The 22626-nt window shown below is 38.2% G+C and overlaps 1 protein-coding gene across 1 annotated transcript; it reads left to right on the top strand.

The window, feature by feature from the left end:
- The first annotated feature begins 2502 nt into the window (after positions 1–2502).
- On the top strand, positions 2503–22125 carry LOC139739944 (transmembrane anterior posterior transformation protein 1 homolog). Its single transcript, XM_071650544.1, has 13 exons — positions 2503–2695; positions 6009–6139; positions 7454–7572; positions 9642–9801; positions 10853–10988; positions 12945–13042; positions 17547–17616; positions 18181–18261; positions 18958–19067; positions 19520–19579; positions 20228–20296; positions 20870–20946; positions 21583–22125. The coding sequence occupies exons 1-13, from the start codon at positions 2503–2505 to the stop codon at positions 22043–22045; spliced, it is 1767 nt and encodes a 588-aa protein (XP_071506645.1). The 3' UTR covers positions 22046–22125.
- Positions 22126–22626: the final 501 nt, after the last annotated feature.

Here is a 22626-nt window from a genome sequence, read left to right as displayed (position 1 = left end):
GTATTCTTCAAAAATTCAGCCTGAATAAATAGCGCTGTTGGACTGAAATGCATTACTACTCTACTTCGCCATCTTTCATATACTGTATAATAGTCCGTCGCTGGGGTGACAAGACCTTGTATCTGCAATTTTGGTGAAAATGACTTTTTTGGATTAATGGTCAAATAATGGGTTAAGTGATGTCCTGTCCAAATCCCAACTGTCTTACTCCAAAAATGAAGCCACCACGGCATGTCAAAGGAAAGGCTATCCCATTCGCTACAGTGCTTTGGCCGCCATGTTTTTTGGCTCTCCTGAACCTTTGACATTTTGTAGATATGTGGTCTTGTCGCCCCAGCGACAATATATATATATATATATATATATATATATATATATATATATATATAGCATATATATATGCTGTTCTTGCCAAATACATGTAGTACTAGTGGTACATGTGCCTTAAAAGATGTAAACAACCAACCTTGCCAACAGAAATGTTTTTGTTTTGTTTTTTTTGCATCACATCCTGTTTAACAAAGAGCAATAATGTTTACAATATTTTGTTAGTTTGTTATGAACTTTAGGGTAATCCGTATGATAATGAAAAGTTTTTTCCTGTCATCCTATACTGCCAAGTAGTTGAAAAGATAATGCAGAATGACTGAAGAGCGTTGTGGAGACTGGGTAGAGGAGAGAGAAAGAAAGAGAGAGATGTCCAGTTTAAGGAGGGGAAAACAAGCAAGAGTGTGAAAGTCGTGTCTTGTGGAATTTGAGTGTGGATTTCAAATCAGTGTAAATTAATGAATGCTACACTGATGATTACTTTTTTCTGTTTTGATAAAAAGGCTCGAGTACACATACATCAATCTGTACAATCCATAGTAGATTTTCAGCTTTTGTTCTCTTGTCTTGCTAGCAGCTTGCTGCCATCCACCAGAGACAAAAGATGAAATGTAAAAAAAAAAATAATAATAATAATAAAATATGAAAGATATATAGATTGTATTTAAATATCTAAGAACGTAACAGATCCGCAAGGAAGCCAGCTTGCTTTGACTATCGTCATTCTCTGAGTCCCATCAGTGATTAGTTACCACAGCCTATGTACCGTCTTGTCATCTGGACACTACAATGACCAATGCACCCATTCACACAAGTGTCCAGAGAAATACAAGTACACCTATGCTGGACTACTACCACTGACTGCTGCTGCTGCTGGCACTACTGGTATGGTATTACAAGTGTACTAGTACTACTAATGTACTAGTAGTCCACTACTACTATAGCTACTACAGTGTACTAGTACTACTACTAGTGCTACTACTACTACTATAGCTACTACAGTGTACTACTACTAGTTCATAACAATCATAGGCACGTATAGATATACACGTGATACTTCTTACGGAAATACCTGCTTCTGTGGTTCACCGCAGCGAGTGTTCGGTGCAGTTACCGTTTTTGCTGCAATCGCAACACTGCAAAACGAATACTTGGGACTACACTGACGGGTTCGTGTTTGCACTCTGTATATATTCACATTCTTCTGTCGATTCCTTCATTTATTTTGATCGATTGGACTCATCAAAAGACGAGATACATACTGAAATGTGATAATAAGTGTTCAAATCAACTTCTAAATGGTTTGATGTTAGTCTATAAACAGTTAGTTTTACGTCAGGCCCGGCAAAAGCAGAAGCCGTAAGTGGAGATTCACTATGACGTCATTCATGGCAGCCTCTGCAGACGGTAATCGACCAATCACAGCACAAGAAAATCGGATTGTCTTCATTAGGGCTAGTTGACAGTGTAGTTGCTCTAGATTTTGCTGGATCCTGACCCATCTACACGAAATGACCCATAAAGAGTTACATTTTTCGATTGATTGATACATTTCCCCCCATTTCGTGATGTTTTTTTATTGGCTTATTGTCTAGAAAAGTGAAATTTACCGGATGATTTTGAATTGAATTATTTTTTTTTCAACACTATTTTTGATGTGAAATTATAAAATGTTATCGCAGTCTTTTCTACTTGATATTATGATTTTTGAAAAATTCAGAATTTCGCTGATCATCTGCAAAAAAACCTGGTTTGATATCATGCACATGAAGTGAAATATCGCAGATTGAAAACCAGTCCTCGAACACGGCACGAGAGACCATTTCAAGGTCACACCGCTGCGCTGTAGAATGATTTAGACACATTTTCGCGACGCTGCCGGCTGGCTGCATGGGGTCCTGTTGGATGTGAGGCGGGACCACTTCACCGGGTTAAATTTGAGTTTATATAAGTTTCAAGTATCATTTGACGGTATGAAGAAAATGAAAATAAGAGGGGGGTAAAGATGTGTGTGACCTTGGCGTCATTTTATCACTATGAGATCGGGCGTCATTTGCTTCCCAGTTCCCTCGAAGCTGTATACGCCGCGCCGTTTTGCACGCTTTTTGCATCGTATAATAGCAGACGACGCACAGTGATGATTGTAGAGGGCGTGTTCTATCAAAACAAACCAAGATGGCTGAACCAGCGGTAAGGCAACGTGTACAAAATGCAGACGATACCGATCAATCTACCGGGAAAACCCCCGCAGATGCAGCAGGAAATCCTGATGAATCCAACAAAGCAACATCAGAGGATCCAGACTGTGAACCCAGAGACCACAACTCCGCCACTGAAACTCTGGAAGATGTTATGAAATCTCAAGAAAGTGAGTTCCTAGTTCCTAACGTCGTTTTGGTCTGTGCGGATATGCGCGAACAAGTGCAGGCTCACCAGGCGGGCCAGCCAGAGTATCAGGGCAGAGCTCATCAGAGAGGGTAAGGGGTCACAGGGAGGGAGGCGGAGTTTGAGGTGGAAAGCCTGCCTACCTGGCTGGCTGGATATCATATGACTTCTCTGGTGGATTCTTACAAAGTTTCTGCTGTAGCTGCATTACTCAGCTCAGTTACTTGAACCATATGATGTTTAAATCTAGTATAGATACTAGACCTGGCCTGAAGTGGTTATTTGTTGGTTTAATAAAGGGGTGTAACTGTAAAAGTGTAATGTTAAGCATGGTAAGGACAAGTAAGGTGTCTAAATTTTTATAATTTGGACAGGAGGCATAAATTTACTTGACCACTGAACGCTGTTGCTTGGATTCCTACGGCGTATTAACCTTAATAGAGCTCCTCTAAATGTCAAAGTGCAGGCATATAAGAGTCTAGTCCGCCCTCGTTGTCCTGGAGTACTGTAGCCCTGTTTGGGACCCGCACACTTTGAGGCTTATCCAAAAAGTAGAGGCTATGCAAAGGAAAGCTGCCCGCTTTATAACCAACAAGTATGATTATGGAAGCTCTGTAACAACCATGCTCCAAAATATCAAACTACCTACCCTGGAACATAGGTGTCACATGAACAGTATTATATTTATGCATAAAATAATCTATGGCCTGGTTGATTTGCCCTTTGAAAGACATGATGAATTCAACCCTGAACCACTTAGAAGGACCAGGAGTTGGAAACCTCTTCAGATCAAGCTCCCTACTTCCAGAACTGATCTCCATCTACATTCATTCTTCCCAAGAACCACCAGATACTGGAATTCCTTACCACAAGCAATAACCGATATAGCTGATTCAAGTTTATTCAAAGATACATTATTCAAACACTTTGAGTAATGTCCCTCCTACCATGACCTATGAACCAAAGTTGAGTGTTGCTCTACCAGGGCTGATCAATGTACACCATCAAGATCAAGATGTTGACCTCGAGAAACAATCTGCGCTGTGTGGTGTTTACTTGCTCAAGTCAGTTACATTACTCGGCTCGGGTGCCTTCTAAATGCATGGACCTACTCAACAAACAGTGCAGTGCATGATTGCCCAACAAAGATGTAGATCTAGATGAGTCTTCAAGACCAAGCAAGCTGACCTTCTTGTGATTTAGGTCCCTTAACTCAGAGTGGCAGAAGGACCTTGTTGTGTCATAATGGTCATTTAGTTTCTTGCATAGAATTTTTGTTCCTTACAATCACATTTGTATGTTGCTGTAGATACCATAAACTGCTGTTTTATTCATTACCGGTATATTCTTTGTACGGGAGAGATAATCTTTTGACATCAGTCAACATCTAGTACAATAATAATGGATGTTGTTTTTGTTGAATTTTGATTACATGCATTATTCGGTCTTTTCACACAAATGAATTGTGAAAGATTTATTTATCTGACCTTCACAGCTTGTACAAAAAATGATGAGTCCAATGGCAGTACCTAGATGCAGTCATGGATCTTGAGTTTATGTCCTCATGCCTTGCATGCACAAAGCCCCTACATTGTAGCAAACTGGAGACTTTGATTGTGCAAACTTATGCACAATACTTATTGGGCATAGCGCACATCATGACCTTGAAGAATGATGTCCCTTTACAGCCAGGGCCTCGGTAACTTCAGGGTTATGCACTTGTCAATGTAATGACGCACCCCACTACCCCCGGACATGGGTGCGTCATGGTCATTTTTTGACTGACCACACGGGGTTTTTGACGCACTCCCACTGTCACTTTTTGACGGACAACACGGGGTTTTTGACGAACACGTAGGTCACTTTCTTGACGGACATCCTCGGTACATTTGACGCACCCCGTAAATACTGAAAGGATTTTTGCATACGCTTTATTCACGCAATTTAATTTTCTTTCGGTTCGTAAACACAATTTGTCAAAGTTTCGGCAAGTTTCCCTTACCCTGGCCCTGTAAGCACCGTACCGTCATTCACCGTAGATCACTCTGCTGCTACGATATTCCGAATGTATGTGTGCATGCAATCCATAGTCACCTGGCCATGACTTGTCTGCAGATGCGCTGTATGTGCGCGGCCATTTCTAGTCCGGTTGAATGCAACACATGGACGATGTACGTTCGATGAGGAATAACGAGCACGCTGCTCACTTGCGAATTGCACAGCGTTAGCGAGCGAGTCGCGCACCACTAACACTCGACTTACCTGCTACTGCAGGTACGCGCAGTACGCACCACGCAACGGTATACCAAAGATCGTATACGGAATTCCGTATACGATCTTTGATTTTACTATTTAGTACTGTGAGGTTGAAATCGTTATATCGCTAAACAGTTCGTCTGGCTTGAGATTGAGTATGCGTGATTTCATGAGTTTGTTGGAAAGAAAATGTGAGGAGAAAGGGTGGCTTTTAAATCATTTTGCTTGCCAGATTCGGGCAAGCATTTTTCCCTCTTAGGTCTACTCCAAAACTCTTCCCGACTTTGATTTTCACTTGCCGCCGCGGGAAAGCACTCAATGTAAATTCACTCGTGGTACGTATTTGTACGTGTATCCGGTACTGGTAGCGTGCAAAAATGCGTGCAGTTTTCCATAGCCAAGTGCATACCATGACGCACCCCTCGGTTCAGAATAATGCGTGTTATTTTCCATAGCCAAGTGACGTACCATGACGCACCCCTCGGTCAAAAATTTGACGACAATGATGGGATTTTGACGCACCTCTCGGTCAAAAATTTGACGGACATAGCTGGTAAAATGACGCACACCTGGGTCACAAATTTGACGGACCAAACGAGGAAATGACGCACCCATGTCCGGGGGTAGTGGGGTGAGTCATTACATTGACAAGTGCATTATAAATACTCTCTGATGTTATCGTATCCTTATTTTTAAATACATGTCAAAGCTGAAGTTGGGCAGCAGAAAGTTAGATTCTATTAAGAATATGGGAGAAACTACATCTAATGTTGGAGACATACAGCTAGAGCAGTAAATTCACCCAAGCAAAATACAGGGAGATTTTGAAAAAAAAAATAGCCCTAAGTGTGAGATTTTCTGCCGAAAGCGGGAGAGTTGGAATCTCTGCAACTGCATGTCTACACGCTATGTATGCCCATAACATACAATGTACAAAATATAATTACAGTTGTTACATCATTCAATATTAAACTATGCACCGGTTGAGTCATTGCCATACGAACAATAATGTCTTTACAAAATCAAATTTTCCCATCCAGATCTCTCCTTTTGGAGTTACCTCAGCACTGAGCTCACCAGAGGATATGTGTTGGAGAATGACGAAGCCAGGTACATGCAGAAGAGAGAGAGGGTTTACACCTTCATCCGTGTTCCAAAGGAGTTGGAAAAGGTTGGTGAGAATACGTATGTCATTCAATGTTGCTTTAATTAAGCTCCTAAATGATTCAAAAGCAAAGACATGTTAACTTTGAACTGAGTATTATATTCACAGAAAGAAGTGACCTTCAATTATCAGTACAATTGTGCATGTGTGCAATTTGTGTGTACATGTTATAGTGTATAATACACATGGATACAGAAATCCCAATTGAGTGAAAATTTGGTTTACATATTGTAGCACAGAATTTGCTGCTAAAGAGATAACTACTAAAGCTGCTGAGTTTGGATTGATCATATAGCCTCTGTCTAGATTGCATTTGGTTTTACAAGTGGTTCATGCAATATAACCTGGAATGTTGCTTTCTAGAATTTCTACAGAACTCTTAGTGGATAATTTCATAGAGTACAATACTATACTTATCAAAATGAGATACAGTAACTGGTTTCAGTTTGATGTGACAGTATCCGTGCATTTATCCTCATGTATCTTACAAGGTACCGGTATTGACTTGCTTTATAGATTAAAGATCTAAATGTTATGAAATTATAAAAGTGCTGTTCTTGGTCATTGTTTGCTGTCATGATCAGGCAAGCCTGAAACACAACTTGTGCAAGCTTTGATAATGTAATATTTTGCATTCTCAAGGATTAAGCATTAGAATTTTACAAGATGATATATCAGGGTGGTCCACGAGGGGTTTTAGCATGTCGCTGCAACATGCTAAAATTCTTGTGCAACATCCTCAAAAGCCAGCAACATGCTATGCAACATCCTCAAGAATTTGCAATAAGCTCAAAGCAAAAGTATTCAAAAATGTTCAAAACATGTGCATAACATAAGAAACATCAAACTACCTGGTACTTAGATATTTGTGTGCAAAACATGAGAGAGAACATTGAATGTAAGCACCACAAAGAGAGATAAGCAGCAAAATATTGCGTACTACATACTCATTGTGTGCGCTCTGGGCATATTCAATTTCTGCAATATGCTCAGATTCTGAGCTTGCGACATGCTCAAATTTCAAGTTGTGGACCACCCTGATATATTATAATGAAGTCATTTCAATTCAATTCACATTATTGATATTCATAGAACTGGATATAGAAGTTCAAAATGTGATGGGGATTGTAGAAAGAAAGCCAAAGTCTTGAGTTTCTTATGTAATCTCCTCGTTCTTAACCCCTTGAGGACAGTATTCTTTTGCTACAGCATTTCCCATAGACACTTGCCCGATTTACACATTTCCCATAGACACTTGCCTTAGTATACCCGGGACTTGTCCTCAATGGGTTAAATACTTCTCTTCGATCTCCTCCTCAGATGATGACGTATGGCTTCTTCCTCTGCATGGATGCCTTTCTCTTCATCTTTACCTTCCTCCCACTGAGAGCTGTCATTGCTCTACTCAGATGTGTCACAATACCATGCTCAGTTACAAGGTAAGAACTCATCAAATCAGTATTTAAAGGGAATCTCTCCCCTGAAATTTAATTTTGAGAGGTGTGAGAGCATGTCCTAAGAACTCTAGAGAAAATTCTATCCCATCACAAAAAATGTCCCAAACTGTGAAATATTCATTTTAAGAAATCAGCACGCACTAGTGCGCACTGCAATGGTAGCCAGATCTGAAACTAGTAGCCGCGTGTAGACCATTGGTGTGTGATGTGCACGTTTCCCTCGTTCGCCTCCGTCTGCACACAGCTATATATTATCAAATACTGTCTATCGGTATCGCCTCATTGAGCCATATGCATCCGCATGAGTAGAGACTGCAGCAGCTGTCTGGTCAGTGGCCCCGCCCGGCGCGGCGCGGTAGCACCAACCTAGCTGCGTACGTGAACATTTGCGTGCGTTTGTGTGTTTTGAGAGTATCGTAGTACACTGATCATACAGAAAATTATCGAACTACGCAATCGACTGCCGTCGATAAGGCCAGAAGACTACTCTTAGATCAAGGCGCATGTAATTTTTGGCATTTTAGAGATTGCTCTATGTCTCTTTATATATTGCTATATCTCTGTACTTTTGTATGTGAGTAACGTTACACTTTTATATTTCATAGGGATATTACCAGTACAATAACCTACAATGTCAGAAAACTAAATTTCTGTGTACAGATACACTTTAAGAAGCCCTTGAAGAATACTGTAAAAGTGGTTTATTTCGCGGTGGTTTCATTTTCGCGCTTTGAGGTTGAACCGCGAATTTAACATCACGCGAAAATGTTTTGAACTCGCCGCTTGTTACAATGCTATTGCGCACATGCACACACGAAGATTCCGCGCATTGAGTGTATTGATGGTCAACACACACACAGCTCTACCGCGCAATGTAGGTACAAACATGTTAAAAAGTAAAGTCTAGAGACGGAATTTCAGGTAAGCCTGCATTTGATATTAATTTCTATTTAATGAATAGAAGTATAATTGGATTATAAATTGGGTTTTCATGTGCAAAACAAAACAGTTTGTGCCGACTGTGATTTCACAGATTTTGCCGACCGCGAATTTAAACACACACGAAAAAATTGGCACCGATGGAAACCGCGAAAGTATCTGTACGCGAAAGAAACCACTTTTACAGTAGGTGATGGTGATGATATAATTATACTATTGATATTGTAATTCTTTGTTGGCTGAATTTCATCTGTTTTGATGCTGAGGATGCATTGTTATCATTTATTCATAAAGTACTCGGGGAAGAAGAAGGGAAAAAGACAGAAAAAGATTTTGTAATGCTGCATGGTCAATTAAGTGTGCTTTCAGTTTGGTTTTAAGAATATTTTCATTCAAAATGCTTTAGAATGTGTCTTTTGTTGCCTATTATGAGAAAACAACCTATGTTTTTTTGTTCCTTTGCAGCACGTTTTGTAAACCTTTGTATGGTAAAAAGAATGCATAGATGTGATATGATACCATGTGATCTAAATATGATACATATACCCATAGGATGTGAGTAATAAAGGCAAACAAGACAGCAATGCAGAGTTCATCATGATAAATGAGTGACACACTGTAAGTAATTCAGTTTGGGATACTTAACACATGGACAGATGTCTCATGAACTCAACACTAAGAAACAGCTACCCTGATAGCAGTAAGTGCAAGTGTTTTTATGCAGTCTGCTGCTGATGGCCTGGTATGAGTCAGCTTGGGTGACATGAAAATTGTTTTAAAAAGTTTTGAAAAGCTACTTTCACTCATAATAAAACTATTGCTAGAGGTATCATTTGGTGATTGTACGGTATTTTTGAAATTTAACTCATCATTCAACTTGGCATCCCCCAAAGTTGTTGACAATTAACATTAATGTCAGTAGATGTCTGTGCCAAATGACCAGTCGTGCCTGTAATTCTGGCAACAGTTTCAACATCATACTTGTCATTGACAACCTCACTGACAAATTCACCGACAGTCTAAAGTAATTCAGGAATACTTCATTAGGTAATAAGTAATCTTTCTTTCAAGATCAATGATTTATATCACTGTGTGCATCTATATCTGTTTAGGAGATCAAGATTGAAGGCGGCTGAGATCTGTGACTTGTTAAAAGTCATCATCCTTGTAGTGTGCACGTATCTATTGGACAAGCTAGACATATCCATGCTGTATCATATTGTGAGAGGTCAAGCGGTCATCAAGCTCTACATTATCTACAATATGCTGGAGGTAAGGCTAGCACCAGGAAGTGCTCATGATTATAATTGTGTATCTTTATATCTTCAATTCATGTCTGATTTAATACCTCACTTAGGTTACGAGGAGCTGATTGCAGTCACAAAAGATCAATCAAAGTGCTTTATGTATTGTATGTTTAACATACAAAATTTGGATTTTAGTGTGTCAGTGGGTGTTTTGAAGAATTATTTGTTACTTGATCTAAAAGCAGAAGTCATCAGGGCACCATTTCACGAAAGTTGTCAACTCTGACAAGTTGTCAGTCTCTGACAACTTTAGTAAAATCCTAGGTTTTGATTGGCTGAGAAGCTCTGGTGCCTGACTGTTACCATGGTGATTGTCAGAAACTGACAACTTGTCAGGGCTGACAACTTTCATGAAACGGTGCCCAGGTGTTCAGTGTAGTGAATTTTGACAAAGAGGTCATCAGACTTTTATCAAAATTCGTGCTTTCGTGTCTCTTTCCTGTGTGTCTGTTTCCTATCTATCTGTCTGTCTATCTGTCTATCTATCTTTTTCAATCTATTCTTCTATTTGTTAAACTCTTTGTCTGTCTTGTCTTTCTGTCAGTCTTAACCCGTTGAGGACAAGTCCCGAGCATACTCGGGCAGGGATCTATGGGGAATGCGTGTGTTATAGCAAAATCAGTCCATCATCAATGGGTTAAAGGTCCTGTTTACCTTTGGGAGCAGTGAAATAAAAAATGTTCAAGATATCATATTTAATGCATATGTGTAGATCTGTTGTATCACTTAACGTCTTACCATATAACATTTTTGCAATAAAGCCTAAAATATAAGGAGATATCAGTATTTTTCTTATGATACCGTAACTGTAGACAGTTTAGTCTGGAAACATTTTTATTATAACTATTGTTCACATTTTTTTATATTTAACAATACTTAACTTTGATTATACGGATTCAAATTTTTGCAGTGGTTGTTTCTATCCCGAACTCACATTTTAGAACTATTATTGAAGCACTAATGCTGGGTTTTTGTTTCTTCTGAAAATGGTAAATTGTGTCTGTTTGTCTGTGAAGGTGGCAGACAAGCTGTTTTCATCAGTTGGACAGGACATCCTGGATGCCCTCTTCTGGACTGCGACGGAGGAGCGAGACAAGAAGCGTGATCATCTAGGGATTGTCCCCCACCTTCTCATGGCAATCATCTATGTCAGTATCCTTTCATGCAGCAAGGAGGATCATTGTGCAGTCGATTTAAATTTTGAGCTTAAATGGCTTATTTTTAAGCCTTTTTTTTTTAAAGTTCTAACAAGTTTACTGTCCCATTTAAATCACATGGCCAATATCTATGGATGTCAGTATTCTCTTCATGCAGTAATGGGTGCAACTTACTGGGTTTTCAGAAGGAAAAGTGCTGTTCTCATGTTCGACTGTGTTCATTAGTTCTTTGAGATGTAGAGTGGCCACAATCAAGAAAATCCTCGAAAAAGAGCACTTTTAAGAGCAGTGCTAAAATCAGGGAGTGTGGTTCTAGAACTTTTCATAATAGTTTTTCCATGATATTTTAGAATAGGTGAGAGTTCAGTGTGCGCTATTATTAATCGATCCAGAAATATTCAACATACATCAGTTCACAGTCGCTGGATTTCACTCTTTGATTTCATTAGCAGCCAAATGATGAACAAGGCTGTATTTAGTTGTGAATATTTTGCTTCCATCTCAAAAGGGGGCAGGTTGTTGTCTCTAGGTATTGAATTTGATGTTGGAATTGTGCAATGAATTACAAGCAGTCTACATTACTGTTGATGAGTGAGTGACTCGTTTTTAAGGTTCTCATCTCAAGGCCAGTGTTCCAGCTCTGCTATTGAAATATGTTTAGATTTTTAAACATTCACTATCCAACCTGTTGTGCAGCAAGTCTACTTCTTTTGTGATATTGAAATCTTTTAAGAGCCTTACAGTTTGTGAGACCCTTAACCTCACCACCACTCTCCACTGTAAGTTATTCACACTGTCCTAGTTCTCTTTCAAGCCACTACTCTCATCGTTGCTTTCAACTCGCAGCAGAACGTTCTAACATACCTCATGGTCAACAATAATGTAAGTGGGCGCAGTGAAAAAAAAAGAAGAAAAAATCCAAGCATTTATTCTAGCTGTTGATTTTGGACTTGCCTTGCGCATTTTTGTTGGTGTGAGTGTTGCAGTTCGGGCTGATAGATTGTAAAGGCGAGTAAAGCGTCACTTCATATCATGAAACCATACAGGTTGTGTTTTCTGTCTTGAAATGAGTGCTGGATGATATTTTACCCCACACACTGTTTATCACGAATGATATCTTTATCACAGCAAATGCTTGCATTTCATTAAATCTCACAAGTCAATGCATCAAGCACGTTAAAAATTGAACAAAAATCAGAGTATGCGTCATCTTCAAGATGTGGTTATCAAATTTTACCAGTGCACTAGAAACTTCGCAGTTTTTCTCCCCTCTCCTGGTGTTTACATTCCTTGTCCTTTTTGTATAATTTTATAGACTGGGGGAGTTAAAGGATTAGCATTAGCACTTACATTAACAAGATTGACTGTGTGGCAGCGCTAAACCATTGAGCGTAAGTGATTGCTGTTAATTTTTTTTTTTGTGAATATGATTTTAACTCGTGAAATGATAAGTGATGAAAGTTTTTGTGACAGCTTATGCATTGTAACCTGGATAATTTGGATGTTGATGCAGTGACAAGTTGAATACAGTCCACTCCCATTATAGCGAACACAATTATAACGAAATTCTGGTTACAATGATGTGAAAAATCAGGCCGCAACATTATATGCTCTTTGTCTTTTATTATTTATTTATTCAGTTATAACGAAATTTCGATATAACGAAAGAAAACTGCTGGTCCCGAGGACTTCGTTATAATGGGAGTCCACTGTAGCATGTATCTCATTAGATGTGTTTTAAAGGTTTCCAATAGGCTTGTAAGCTGCAAGGATGCTGTGAACCTTGATTTTGGTGGAAAGTTTTATACAAACATGCTTGATTATGGGTTCTGCGATGGATATACTTAATCATTTTCTGAATACTCTGTTTGATTCTTGAGGCATGGAGATATGATTTACTCAACTCTTGACGTTGGACTCCGTGGTCTTTCCATAACACAATTTTATGCAGTTCTTCACACCATTCTAGTCTTGTTTCAAGGCACTTGTATTATAGTAGCTTTCAACTCTCACAACCGGGCCTTGCTCACCATTCTTCTGTCTAACAACGTAAGTTGCTGCTCTGACTGGAGGTATGAGAATCGTGTCTGTTGTGCAATAGTTGTTATTGCTGCATTATTTCCTCTTCCTCTACCCATTTCCACTTTCCATATGTTTGTAGGTGTATCTTCGATCAGTTCTTGACTTTTATGGCAGAGAATAGTGTAAAATCAGTGACAAGTAAGACTTGAAGGGCGTCAGAAAATGACATTTTATCATGCTATATACTGAAGCTAAACATACGTGCATCCTGGATAGTCTTCCAAAATTGATATTCTGTTCAGGCATATAATCTGAAAGTAAAAACAAACAAGCAAACAAACAACGCAAACACCCACACACACTCACACCAGCATTTCTAAAACATGGCCATCCAACAACCTGTTGCTTAAAATGATAAATGAACTCTAGCTTTCAGTCCACCAAGTGATCTGATAACATTCAAACACATAATCTTGTTTACTTTGGGTGATGCTTTCGTGTATAAACACATTGAGCATCATATTGCAAGGCCTGTGAATTCACATATTTTAGTGTCTGTATAAAGCTGTGTTATGAACAGTGAAGAAAAAATAGTGATAGCCAAGTAATAGCTGTTTAATAGTTGGATGTGTTTTGCATGCAAATGCAGATAGAATCTTTATTAGCCCAATTGTTTCCTTTAAAGGGGAAGGCTAGTAACTGATCAGTGGGAATCAGTGGAAATGCTGGGAGATGATTGTTCCAATCCTTATGGGATTCATTCAAGAGTTCATTGTATATCTATTGTTGTGTGAAAATGATTTGCTTTAGAACGGTCTCATATTCAAGTAATGTGCAGATTAATGCCCCGTCACTGACCAGGGACGCTAACCTGGAAGCATTAAACTGCACATTACTTGAATATGAGACCATTCTGAAGCAAATCATTTTCACACAACAATAGATATACGATGAACTCTTGAATGAATCCCATAAGGATTGGAACAATCATCTCCCAGCATTTCCACTGATTCCCACTGATCAGTTACTAGCCTTCCCCTTTAAGTGTGCGATGAGTTATACTCCCCCATTCCTCATCCTATTCCGTGTACATAGTTCTATCCAAACTGTGATGCTTGATATTTCATGTTTCACCTTCTGAGTGGCTTTCATAAGATCCGTCAGTAAGCTGCTTTGAGCTGGTAACTTGTACAGTTTGAAGTTTGAACCTTGCTTATTGCAAAAGACCTGAATACTGTTCTTCATAGTATATATCTCTATGAGTTTATGTAGTTGTTTTGTTATGAATGGGTATGAGCATGTTTCATGTAACGATAGCCTCATATAATACTTATTATCTTCTTCATTACTATCTTTTATAGTATTTGGGTTTTTCTTATTTCTCTCCTTTATTAATTAACCACTCCTTGGATGTTGCCCTCTCTGTAGAAGTCTGTTGTGGATAATTGACATGAAAATTTGAACAAGCTTGATGCATTTCTGGCTGTGTTAAAAAGTTTGAGATTATGCGTTCCTATTTTATTTGATCCTAAGCTTTATCTGCAATTGAAATGCGTCTTTTGCTTTAGGAGCTCATCAATAGGCTTTCATGAAAGCCAGCACTGGTACACATTTAGGTCTGAAAAGATTGACCAAGAACAGATTCATTTTGACCGATCACGTTTTTGTTGTGAATGAATATTATTATGATTCATGTCATGATGGAAGTGTATGGTTTATCAACCTACCCCATTGTATTCAGATATCGCTTGGTATACACCATCAACCTGCCTAGAGTGGACGCCATGTGCTCATTTCCATATTCATCATATGTGAAAAATAATCATCAAGTTAACCCTTTATCACTGCTTTCATTTCAAGTGAAATTTCATTTTTAGGATTCTATGACAAGGGGAAGAGTATGTCTAAAAAGCAGAGCAGGCCAATTTGTATCAGTTTAAACATATTTTGATTGTATGACAGTTTTTAGAAATTTTTACCAGATGTCATCTACAAGTTAACAGTAATCAGATGTGTGAGTTTATGTTTGAGCCCAGCGTAACTTTATAGAAAACATGTTGTGGAAAAAGCAGCCCTGAATGTGCATACACACCTTGTCATGTAGTCTAAGTTTGGTGTGAATTTTTGGCTCTTCCTTTCATGTTCCAATTTATTTGTTATTGTTGTGTAAGGGTGATTGCTTAATAATTTATAGTTTTCTTTTACTTATGCTTGAATATTTTCAGTTTGATGTGTGCACAGCTGTGTGTTAACAATGTTTTCAGTCATAAAAAGCCTGCAGCGGCAGATGATATTGTGCGTAAAGAACATCTATGTGTTCGCCCTGTTACTAGAAAAGACTTGCTCTATCACGGTAACTTGCTAAAATAGTAACTTTCAAAGCAACATGTTGTAATTATGGAAATTGAGTAACTGTTGCTGTGATAGCTGCTGTTAATGTAACTCACTTTTATAGCGAGTCTTCCTCACAACATGACCCTAATGTATGATAATGAAATCATGCTGTACAGGAAAATGTTGTAGATTAGATCGCATGCTTGTGTCTTGTGAATGATAGTTCTTGTTTGGATGACATACTTAGAATATTATTTGTTCATTGGGGAGAGCCAAGCTGGGCAGGAAATATGGATTTAATCACACTGAACCAAAACTGAAGTTGATTAAAAAATGTTTCGGTAGACCTTGCGGATTATCAAAAGGAAAAAAAAGAGAAAACTTATAAAATGGTCCTCCAAGACTGATGTGATTGTAGCTTTTTGATTGAGCTTTTCTGATTGCTTCCTTAACATGATATCAAAATTCACTGTCTGAAATTTCTGCATCAACCTTTAATCGCATACTCTTCAGCACTCCATGCTATTTTAGCCATTTTCCAAGCTACCACACTGAGTGTGGCATTCAACTCGTTCAGCACAGCTCTTCTTACCATCATGATGTCTAATAATGTGAGTACAATCTGACCTTTTTCTTTTTTTCTTTAAATAATTTGACCACTCTCTGAGGCTTGGCAACACACAAGCAGTAACGTTTCATCGCTTGGACCATTTCGTCACATCAGCTCTCCAAAGATAGAATATCATCACAAACTTATTAATAGTTATAGTTTTAAAAAAAAATATCACTTTTTACTTTTCTTTGCATTCGATAAAGGTGCAAAGACCCAATAGATAATACAATCATTCTTATTTGTTTTTGTTAGTTTTATTTTGTGAATGCATAAATTTCACAGCATTTTGGTTGAATTCGGTCATTGATACGAGTTAAGTTGCCATGCAGCATGAAATGACAGTGGTATTTTCTCAGACTTCTCAGGAGAAGGCTAGCTACAGACAGTTTTGTTCTTCGTAGGAATGGTGATTGTTGAGTTGAATACGTGAAATATCAAATTTACTATCAAATTTAAAATGTGTTTTCCTGAAAGTTGAGTTTGAAATATGCTAAAACTTCAAAAAGTTGTATAATTACAAAAGTGACCAGAATGTTACATGCATTCTATAAAACAAATTTAATCACAGTTGAGTGGGATTTACAAATAGGTCCCCCCCTCCCCCTTGAAATGAGAGTACAATAAACTGAGGAGTAGGTGCAACAACATAACGTGTGCAGCTTTGTATTGGTTGGGTGAGGAGCATTTTCGGTTTGATTGCATGGCGCTAATACCTAATGGTTTATGATTTCAGAATGTTCCCATGCCTTCTGAGTTGCATCATATTATGAGTGGATTCATTTATGCCTACCTGCATGATGGATGAATGTGTGCTATGCTTTAGCATTTTTATTTTTTTATTTTTGTCATTTGATGCAATTTTGTATTTAATTACTGTATAATGTTGCTATGTATTGAGAAAGGAACAGTTTATTTAATAGCATCAGCATAGACATGTGCTCCATGCAAAAATGTTGACATTACTGTAACAGGTAGTATAGCGTGGTACAGAAAATTATGTATACATAGGTGTGTGTGGGAAATAGTTCTGTGCAGAAAAAATAATTGTGTTACGCCGTTGTCACACTGATCACTGTCAACTTTTATTTAATATCCAATTTAATGAATGACAAGTTCTTGTAGAGTAGCTGTATTCAAGTCATGCCTCCAAAACCTGACCATCATCAACTTTCTGCGTAAAATAAATGGCTCTTTACAAGGGAGATTGTCATGTAGGCCTGCTGCAAGCATTCAGCGATAATGCAGACAGGTAGGCCTATAGCGAGCGGTTATTCAACAGAAGTTTGTTTGTACACGGCATCCGATTTTGATTTGGGACCAACTCTTTATTGTTGTTTCTGTTCATATTTTTCTTTGTTTTTTGGGGGGAGGTTTTTGGCCTGAAATCTATCTCGCATTAAAAGAAACAGAATTTCTATAGGTTAACATGTAAAGGCTATTTGGGACATGACAATTTACCTCGTTAAATGCAAATTCTTGTTGTATCTGATGTTGCTATAATGGGACTCCCTTGTATGTCTTATATTGCTGGCAACTTTTGTTACCAACTTTTTACCAACATCTTTGTCTCACTGCACTTCACAGTTTGTAGAATTGAAGGGAAGCGTGTTCAAGAAATTTGACAAATTCAACCTCTATCAAATATCATGTTCAGGTGAGTACACGTAGTGCTTCTAAGGATCCCATTCACTTGATTGCTAAATATTTAGTTTGCTTTCTGTAATTCAGATATTAACATTGGTACACCCTGTTGGTTTATCTTTGATCTATGAATTCATGCAAAGCAGTTACCATTATATTGTTCAATTTTGTGAGGAAAGGAAACATTTTTGTGGAATATAGTCTACAGTAGTAAGAAAAGTGAATGCTAGACAACAACATACTGAAATTTGGATGCATTATTTACATTCAGTGTTATATGGTGCTTTCAATTGTGAGACACATGTCTGTTTATTCTTTTATACCTCATCACTTACTCTCAAGGTAATGACGTCCAAGTATTGTTTGAGTCTGTCTAGACATACGCATTTATGTAACCAACAAAGAACATTTTATTTTAATCACACAGAAGAAAACAATAGTGCTTCTGTTAGATTGATAACAAAGTTAACACTGTATTCGCAATGGTTTTGTTATGTTGAGTGTATTATTGTCCTGTTGCAATGTACTGAGCTTCATTTTCTTCCCCATGTTTTTCTCTCTTTGCGCCTGTTAATAGATGTTAGAGAAAGATATCACTACATGGTGCTCCTTTTCTTTGTGGTGCTACGTAACATGGCTGCATTTTCGTGGAGTCTGGGTGAGTTTGTCCTTACCATTTACTATCCCAAAACAGTATATTACAAGTATTAACTTGAATTCCTACCAGAAAACATTGTTATGGCTCTGTAACTGTTGATTGAGATATATTCTGGAAGTCAAGGTGTTCATATAAAACTTGAACTCCAAAGAGCTCTTGACACTAAACAGGGCTCGGAATTAGCACTTGCCTGCTGGTGCGTGGAAAGTAAGATTTATTGGGAAAGTAAAATGTTAACTTTGATATTAAAATCACTAGCTTCTCAAGTCAATACATTGGTACTAGTTTGGGCAAGTACTTTTTTTTTTCTGTGAGGCAAGTAGCAATTTGAAATTTGGTGATTTTTCTTGGGCAAATAGAGGAAAAAATTAATGTCAGGTTCTGCATTAAACATATACAAAATATGTTTATAGGTTATAGCTGATGCCATTTTGCCAAACTCAAGAATTAGCCAAGCAGACAATTACCCATGAGTTACATTAGTGTCTTGTGTGCATACTGTTGAAGCAAAGATGTATCAATTGTGTGGTTGTGTTTGAGAACATGCATCCCTCAAGTCATGCTGTGCTTTAACGACTTAAAACGTAGATGCTTTGGTGATTGCAGGAATATGTGGTGGTAGTGCTCTAGAAATGTCTTGTGCATCAAGCACTTTATTTTACTGTGAATTTCCGTTTTGCCATCATCCTCCCTTAGATCATTTTTGGAAGATGCTCCCTGATGTGCTGATGGTGCTCTGTGCTGAAGTCTTGATTGACTGGGTGAAGCATGCTTTTATCAGCAAGTTCAATGCTCTTTCAGCATCGGTAAGTTGAATGGCTGGTTCAGATAAGAAGTACAGACATCATCACTTTCCACTAGAATTTTAATGGGACAAATTATGGAAGTTCTTCCTTTATTGATTATTAAAGCAAATGGATGGAGTTAATGCCTCTGACTCCTAATTTTTCTCCATGGAAGCTATGACGAGTTACAAAATAGAATTAAAGGAGTACAGAACCCATTACAAAATAATCTTGCTATGGATGAATTTACCACAAATATTTCCTTCTGGCGCTTCATCATGAGTTGATTATGTAATGAAATTTGAGAGTTCTTTGGTTGTATTTGTGACAGTGTGTTGCTATTTGATTGTTTGATTCCTCAACAAAGCGTGGCCAGTAGTCACTATGGAGTTTATCAGCCAATATGTAATCAACACATACTTTTATTTCCATCTTCAGACTTTTAATCGAAATTTTGTTTCTCTTTCCCACAGAATTACACTGAATTTCGTGCAAGTCTAGCTTATGACATGGTTATCAGCAGGAAGAAAAATGTGAGTTTGTGTTTATTTTACCAGCAAGACAAGCTCTATTCAAAATGATTTGAGAAAACACCCACACACTTGCAACACACAGAATCATCGACTAATGTTTCTGAATGCTTTTGTTTTTTCTCATCAAAATGGATAATGCAACAGGTGCTAATTTTAAGGACAACAGAGATAAAGTGGCTATAATATAACAGGGCTGCACACTAACCCATTTTTTCTACTGGTCCAACCTGTGTGTTGGACCAGTAGGTACCCAGTTTTTCATTATTTTACTGGTCTATTCCTGACAAAGTTACTGGCCCAACAGTGATTTTTACTGGTCCTGGACTGTCGGGCCAGTGCCAGTGTGCAGCGTTGAATATAATGTCATATTTGTTTAATATTACCTCTCCGAAAAGGAGAGTACAATGATATATTTTAACACTATTTATTCTGACACTGATCTTGGAGGAAAATTTTAAGTGTGATATAGTGTTCACCAACATGTTTTCACTTCTTCATTGTAAAGCTTTTGTTATATTCAGACATAATCAGAGACTGGTAGCATATAATACCATATAGCTCAGAGTTTTCAAACTGAAAGCATTGTTAAACAGCACCTGTAGGTGATCCTCATAAATCTTTTCTCCTAACAAACCTTATCTCCTTCAGGCCTTTTCAGACCACTCTGACCTAGTGGCCCGAAGAATGGGTTTTATTCCTCTACCCCTCGGCTGTGTTGTGAGTAATCCAACAAATAGTCATTTCAGTCTTCAGATCACAGTATTGTGTGTACATAGTGAAAAGTGAAGGTTGCAATGAAATATGGTATTCAGTTTCATGAATTTATAGTAACAAAAGAAAGAGTAGTAGTCCATTATTACCATATCCTTTCTATATTCACCCCACAAAGACAGCAGATGTCAACAGGAACAAATTATTTGTGCAATGTTGTTGTAACTTATGATGCTATTATGTGCTATGAATCTGATGATTGTGAAATTTTGTGTGATACATGTATATGTAAAATCATCAGAAGCAGGCCTTATGTGCATGTAGGAGGTATTAAAACATAGAATGATAAATTTGTCGTCACCTATAATGCCCTCCATCATGAATGTTTGTATTTTTAATAGGCTTTACTCACATTCTAGATTTGATGCAGTTCCTGTTCTGCTTCAGTTTTTTTATGGTGTGATAGTATGATAATAATATGCTGTATCAGGGAACCTGTTAATGGTATGTTATCCCTCAAAGTGTATCAAATGTACAGATGAAATGGAATTTGATTCTTGTGATCTTTTGTTGTTGCAGGTGATCAGAATTATCAGGCAGACAGTGAAACTAAATTGGAACACTGCTGTGGTACTCATCTCATTTCTATATGTGTGGTAAGTGTGATAATTAGGACCAGTCTTGTCTAGGTGCTGGGTACAAGCTATCTGAAAGGATTATGCCATCATTCAAAAACCTGGTCACCGAGATTTGCAACAGTTTAATAGATTGTAGCTCTGTAGAATAATTCTTTAATTAATTATTGGATTTGCATGCTTTTATCAGTGACTCATGTAATATTTACAACCTTTGTACAATGTAGCTGTTGTAAGAAACTTTGAATATGTGCAAAGATGTCAGGATATTGCCTTTGAAGTTAAAAGAATGGCTGGTTGTAGTGTCATTAAGAAGTATGCGAGACATATTTTGCTTTGCTGCATTCCAGCCGGGCAACAGAAAGGGAAGAGTGACGGAAGCTCATTCCTGCCACAGGAGGGCATATTTCTTCCACCTGAAATGATTGATGGTGATGAAAAACTCATGGATGAATTCAGAAAACAAAAACAAAATGTATATCAACAAAACAGACATTGGTGGTAGTAACTACAGTCTGTATAACAGTAAAACTATTGATTGGATTATGGATTGTTGATTTTTTATTTCATATGCAATGCTTGTTGTAATTACGTAGATGTTAAACTTTCCATTGTGAAATGAGGTTCAGAATTGGTGTTTTCTTCTTATGTCCTCAGCCTGGTAGCAGTGAAAATCTTGCTGAGCATCGTCTTGTTGGGGAAAGCATGTCAGTATGTGAGAGAAGCTGGTTTGATGGAGGAACTCCTGAAGAAGAAATCTCCAACTCATGGGCCATCTGCTTCCTCTGCCACCTCCGCCTCCTCCGCCCCCTCCGCCCCTTCCTCATCCTCCCAACCCCAACCAACAAAACGCCCTCCACCAAAGCTGGTCGACCTGAGATCATCTGACCCCAACCTGACGTCACTGCAGTCGCCCACCATCCCACTGTCGCCCACGACGCTACACTCGGTGAGCTCCCTCAACGTGCCAATGTCGGAGACCAGCATCGGCGTGCTGTCCAGCCACGTGGAGGCGGGGGAGGCTGTCCGAAGACCGAAGGGAGTAGTGCCTCCAAAGCAGCCGCCAAGAGATATCAAGGACATTGACAGATACATGTTGTGTGGCAATAGGATCGTCTAGTGAGTGGCTTCGTGATTTCATCACCACTGTCATGTATTTATTTATGGTATTCCTGTCAACAATTAGTTGATTTTGAGAAGAGGAAGAGGGGGAGAGAGAAAAAAAAAATGTGAGAAAGTGTGTCTTAGTGTGTGTGAGAGAGTGTGTGTCTGTGTGTGTGTGTGAGTGTTTGTTTCATTCCACAAGAGTTTAAAAGATGATCTTAATCTCTGCTGTTAATTCTTACAGAGAGAAAGATCACCTTTCCATTTATAACAGATTTATGATTTCATGCCGCCATATATAGTCTACTCTCTTATCATTTATCTATTATCATTTTTTTTTCCTGTTTACAAAACCATTTTTCTCTGTTCTTCCAAGCATCCCCCGTCTCATATTCAGTCGTTCAGTGTGTTTTTTACCAGTCATCAAAAGTCTTGTTTCTTGCATCTATAGTTGCAAGAATAATTCAAGGAATACCCTCTAGTGATGCCAAAGAAACAGGGGGAAGTGTTTTTTATTTCTGAAATACTATGATATATTTAAACCATATCGTAATATGGCATATTGCATGCGGATCAGTCACAATACATAGAAAGTTA

Source organism: Diadema antillarum, unplaced genomic scaffold, assembly GCF_040938485.1.
Source record: "Diadema antillarum isolate AM-2024a unplaced genomic scaffold, OU_Dant_1.0 seq00000821_RagTag, whole genome shotgun sequence".
In the NCBI taxonomy this organism is placed as follows: Eukaryota; Metazoa; Echinodermata; class Echinoidea; order Diadematoida; family Diadematidae; genus Diadema; species Diadema antillarum.
Note: the sequence above shows the minus strand (reverse complement) of the source record. Positions and strands in the feature narration are given on the sequence as shown.

Coding starts and splice junctions, on each gene's coding strand:
- LOC139739944 (XM_071650544.1), top strand. CDS start 2,503: ATGGCTGAACCAGCGGTAAGGCAACGTGTACAAAATGCAGACGATACC. Junction 7,573..9,641: donor ATACCATGCTCAGTTACAAG/GTAAGAACTCAT, acceptor ATATCTGTTTAG/GAGATCAAGATTGAAGGCGG. Junction 9,802..10,852: donor TTATCTACAATATGCTGGAG/GTAAGGCTAGCA, acceptor TTGTCTGTGAAG/GTGGCAGACAAGCTGTTTTC.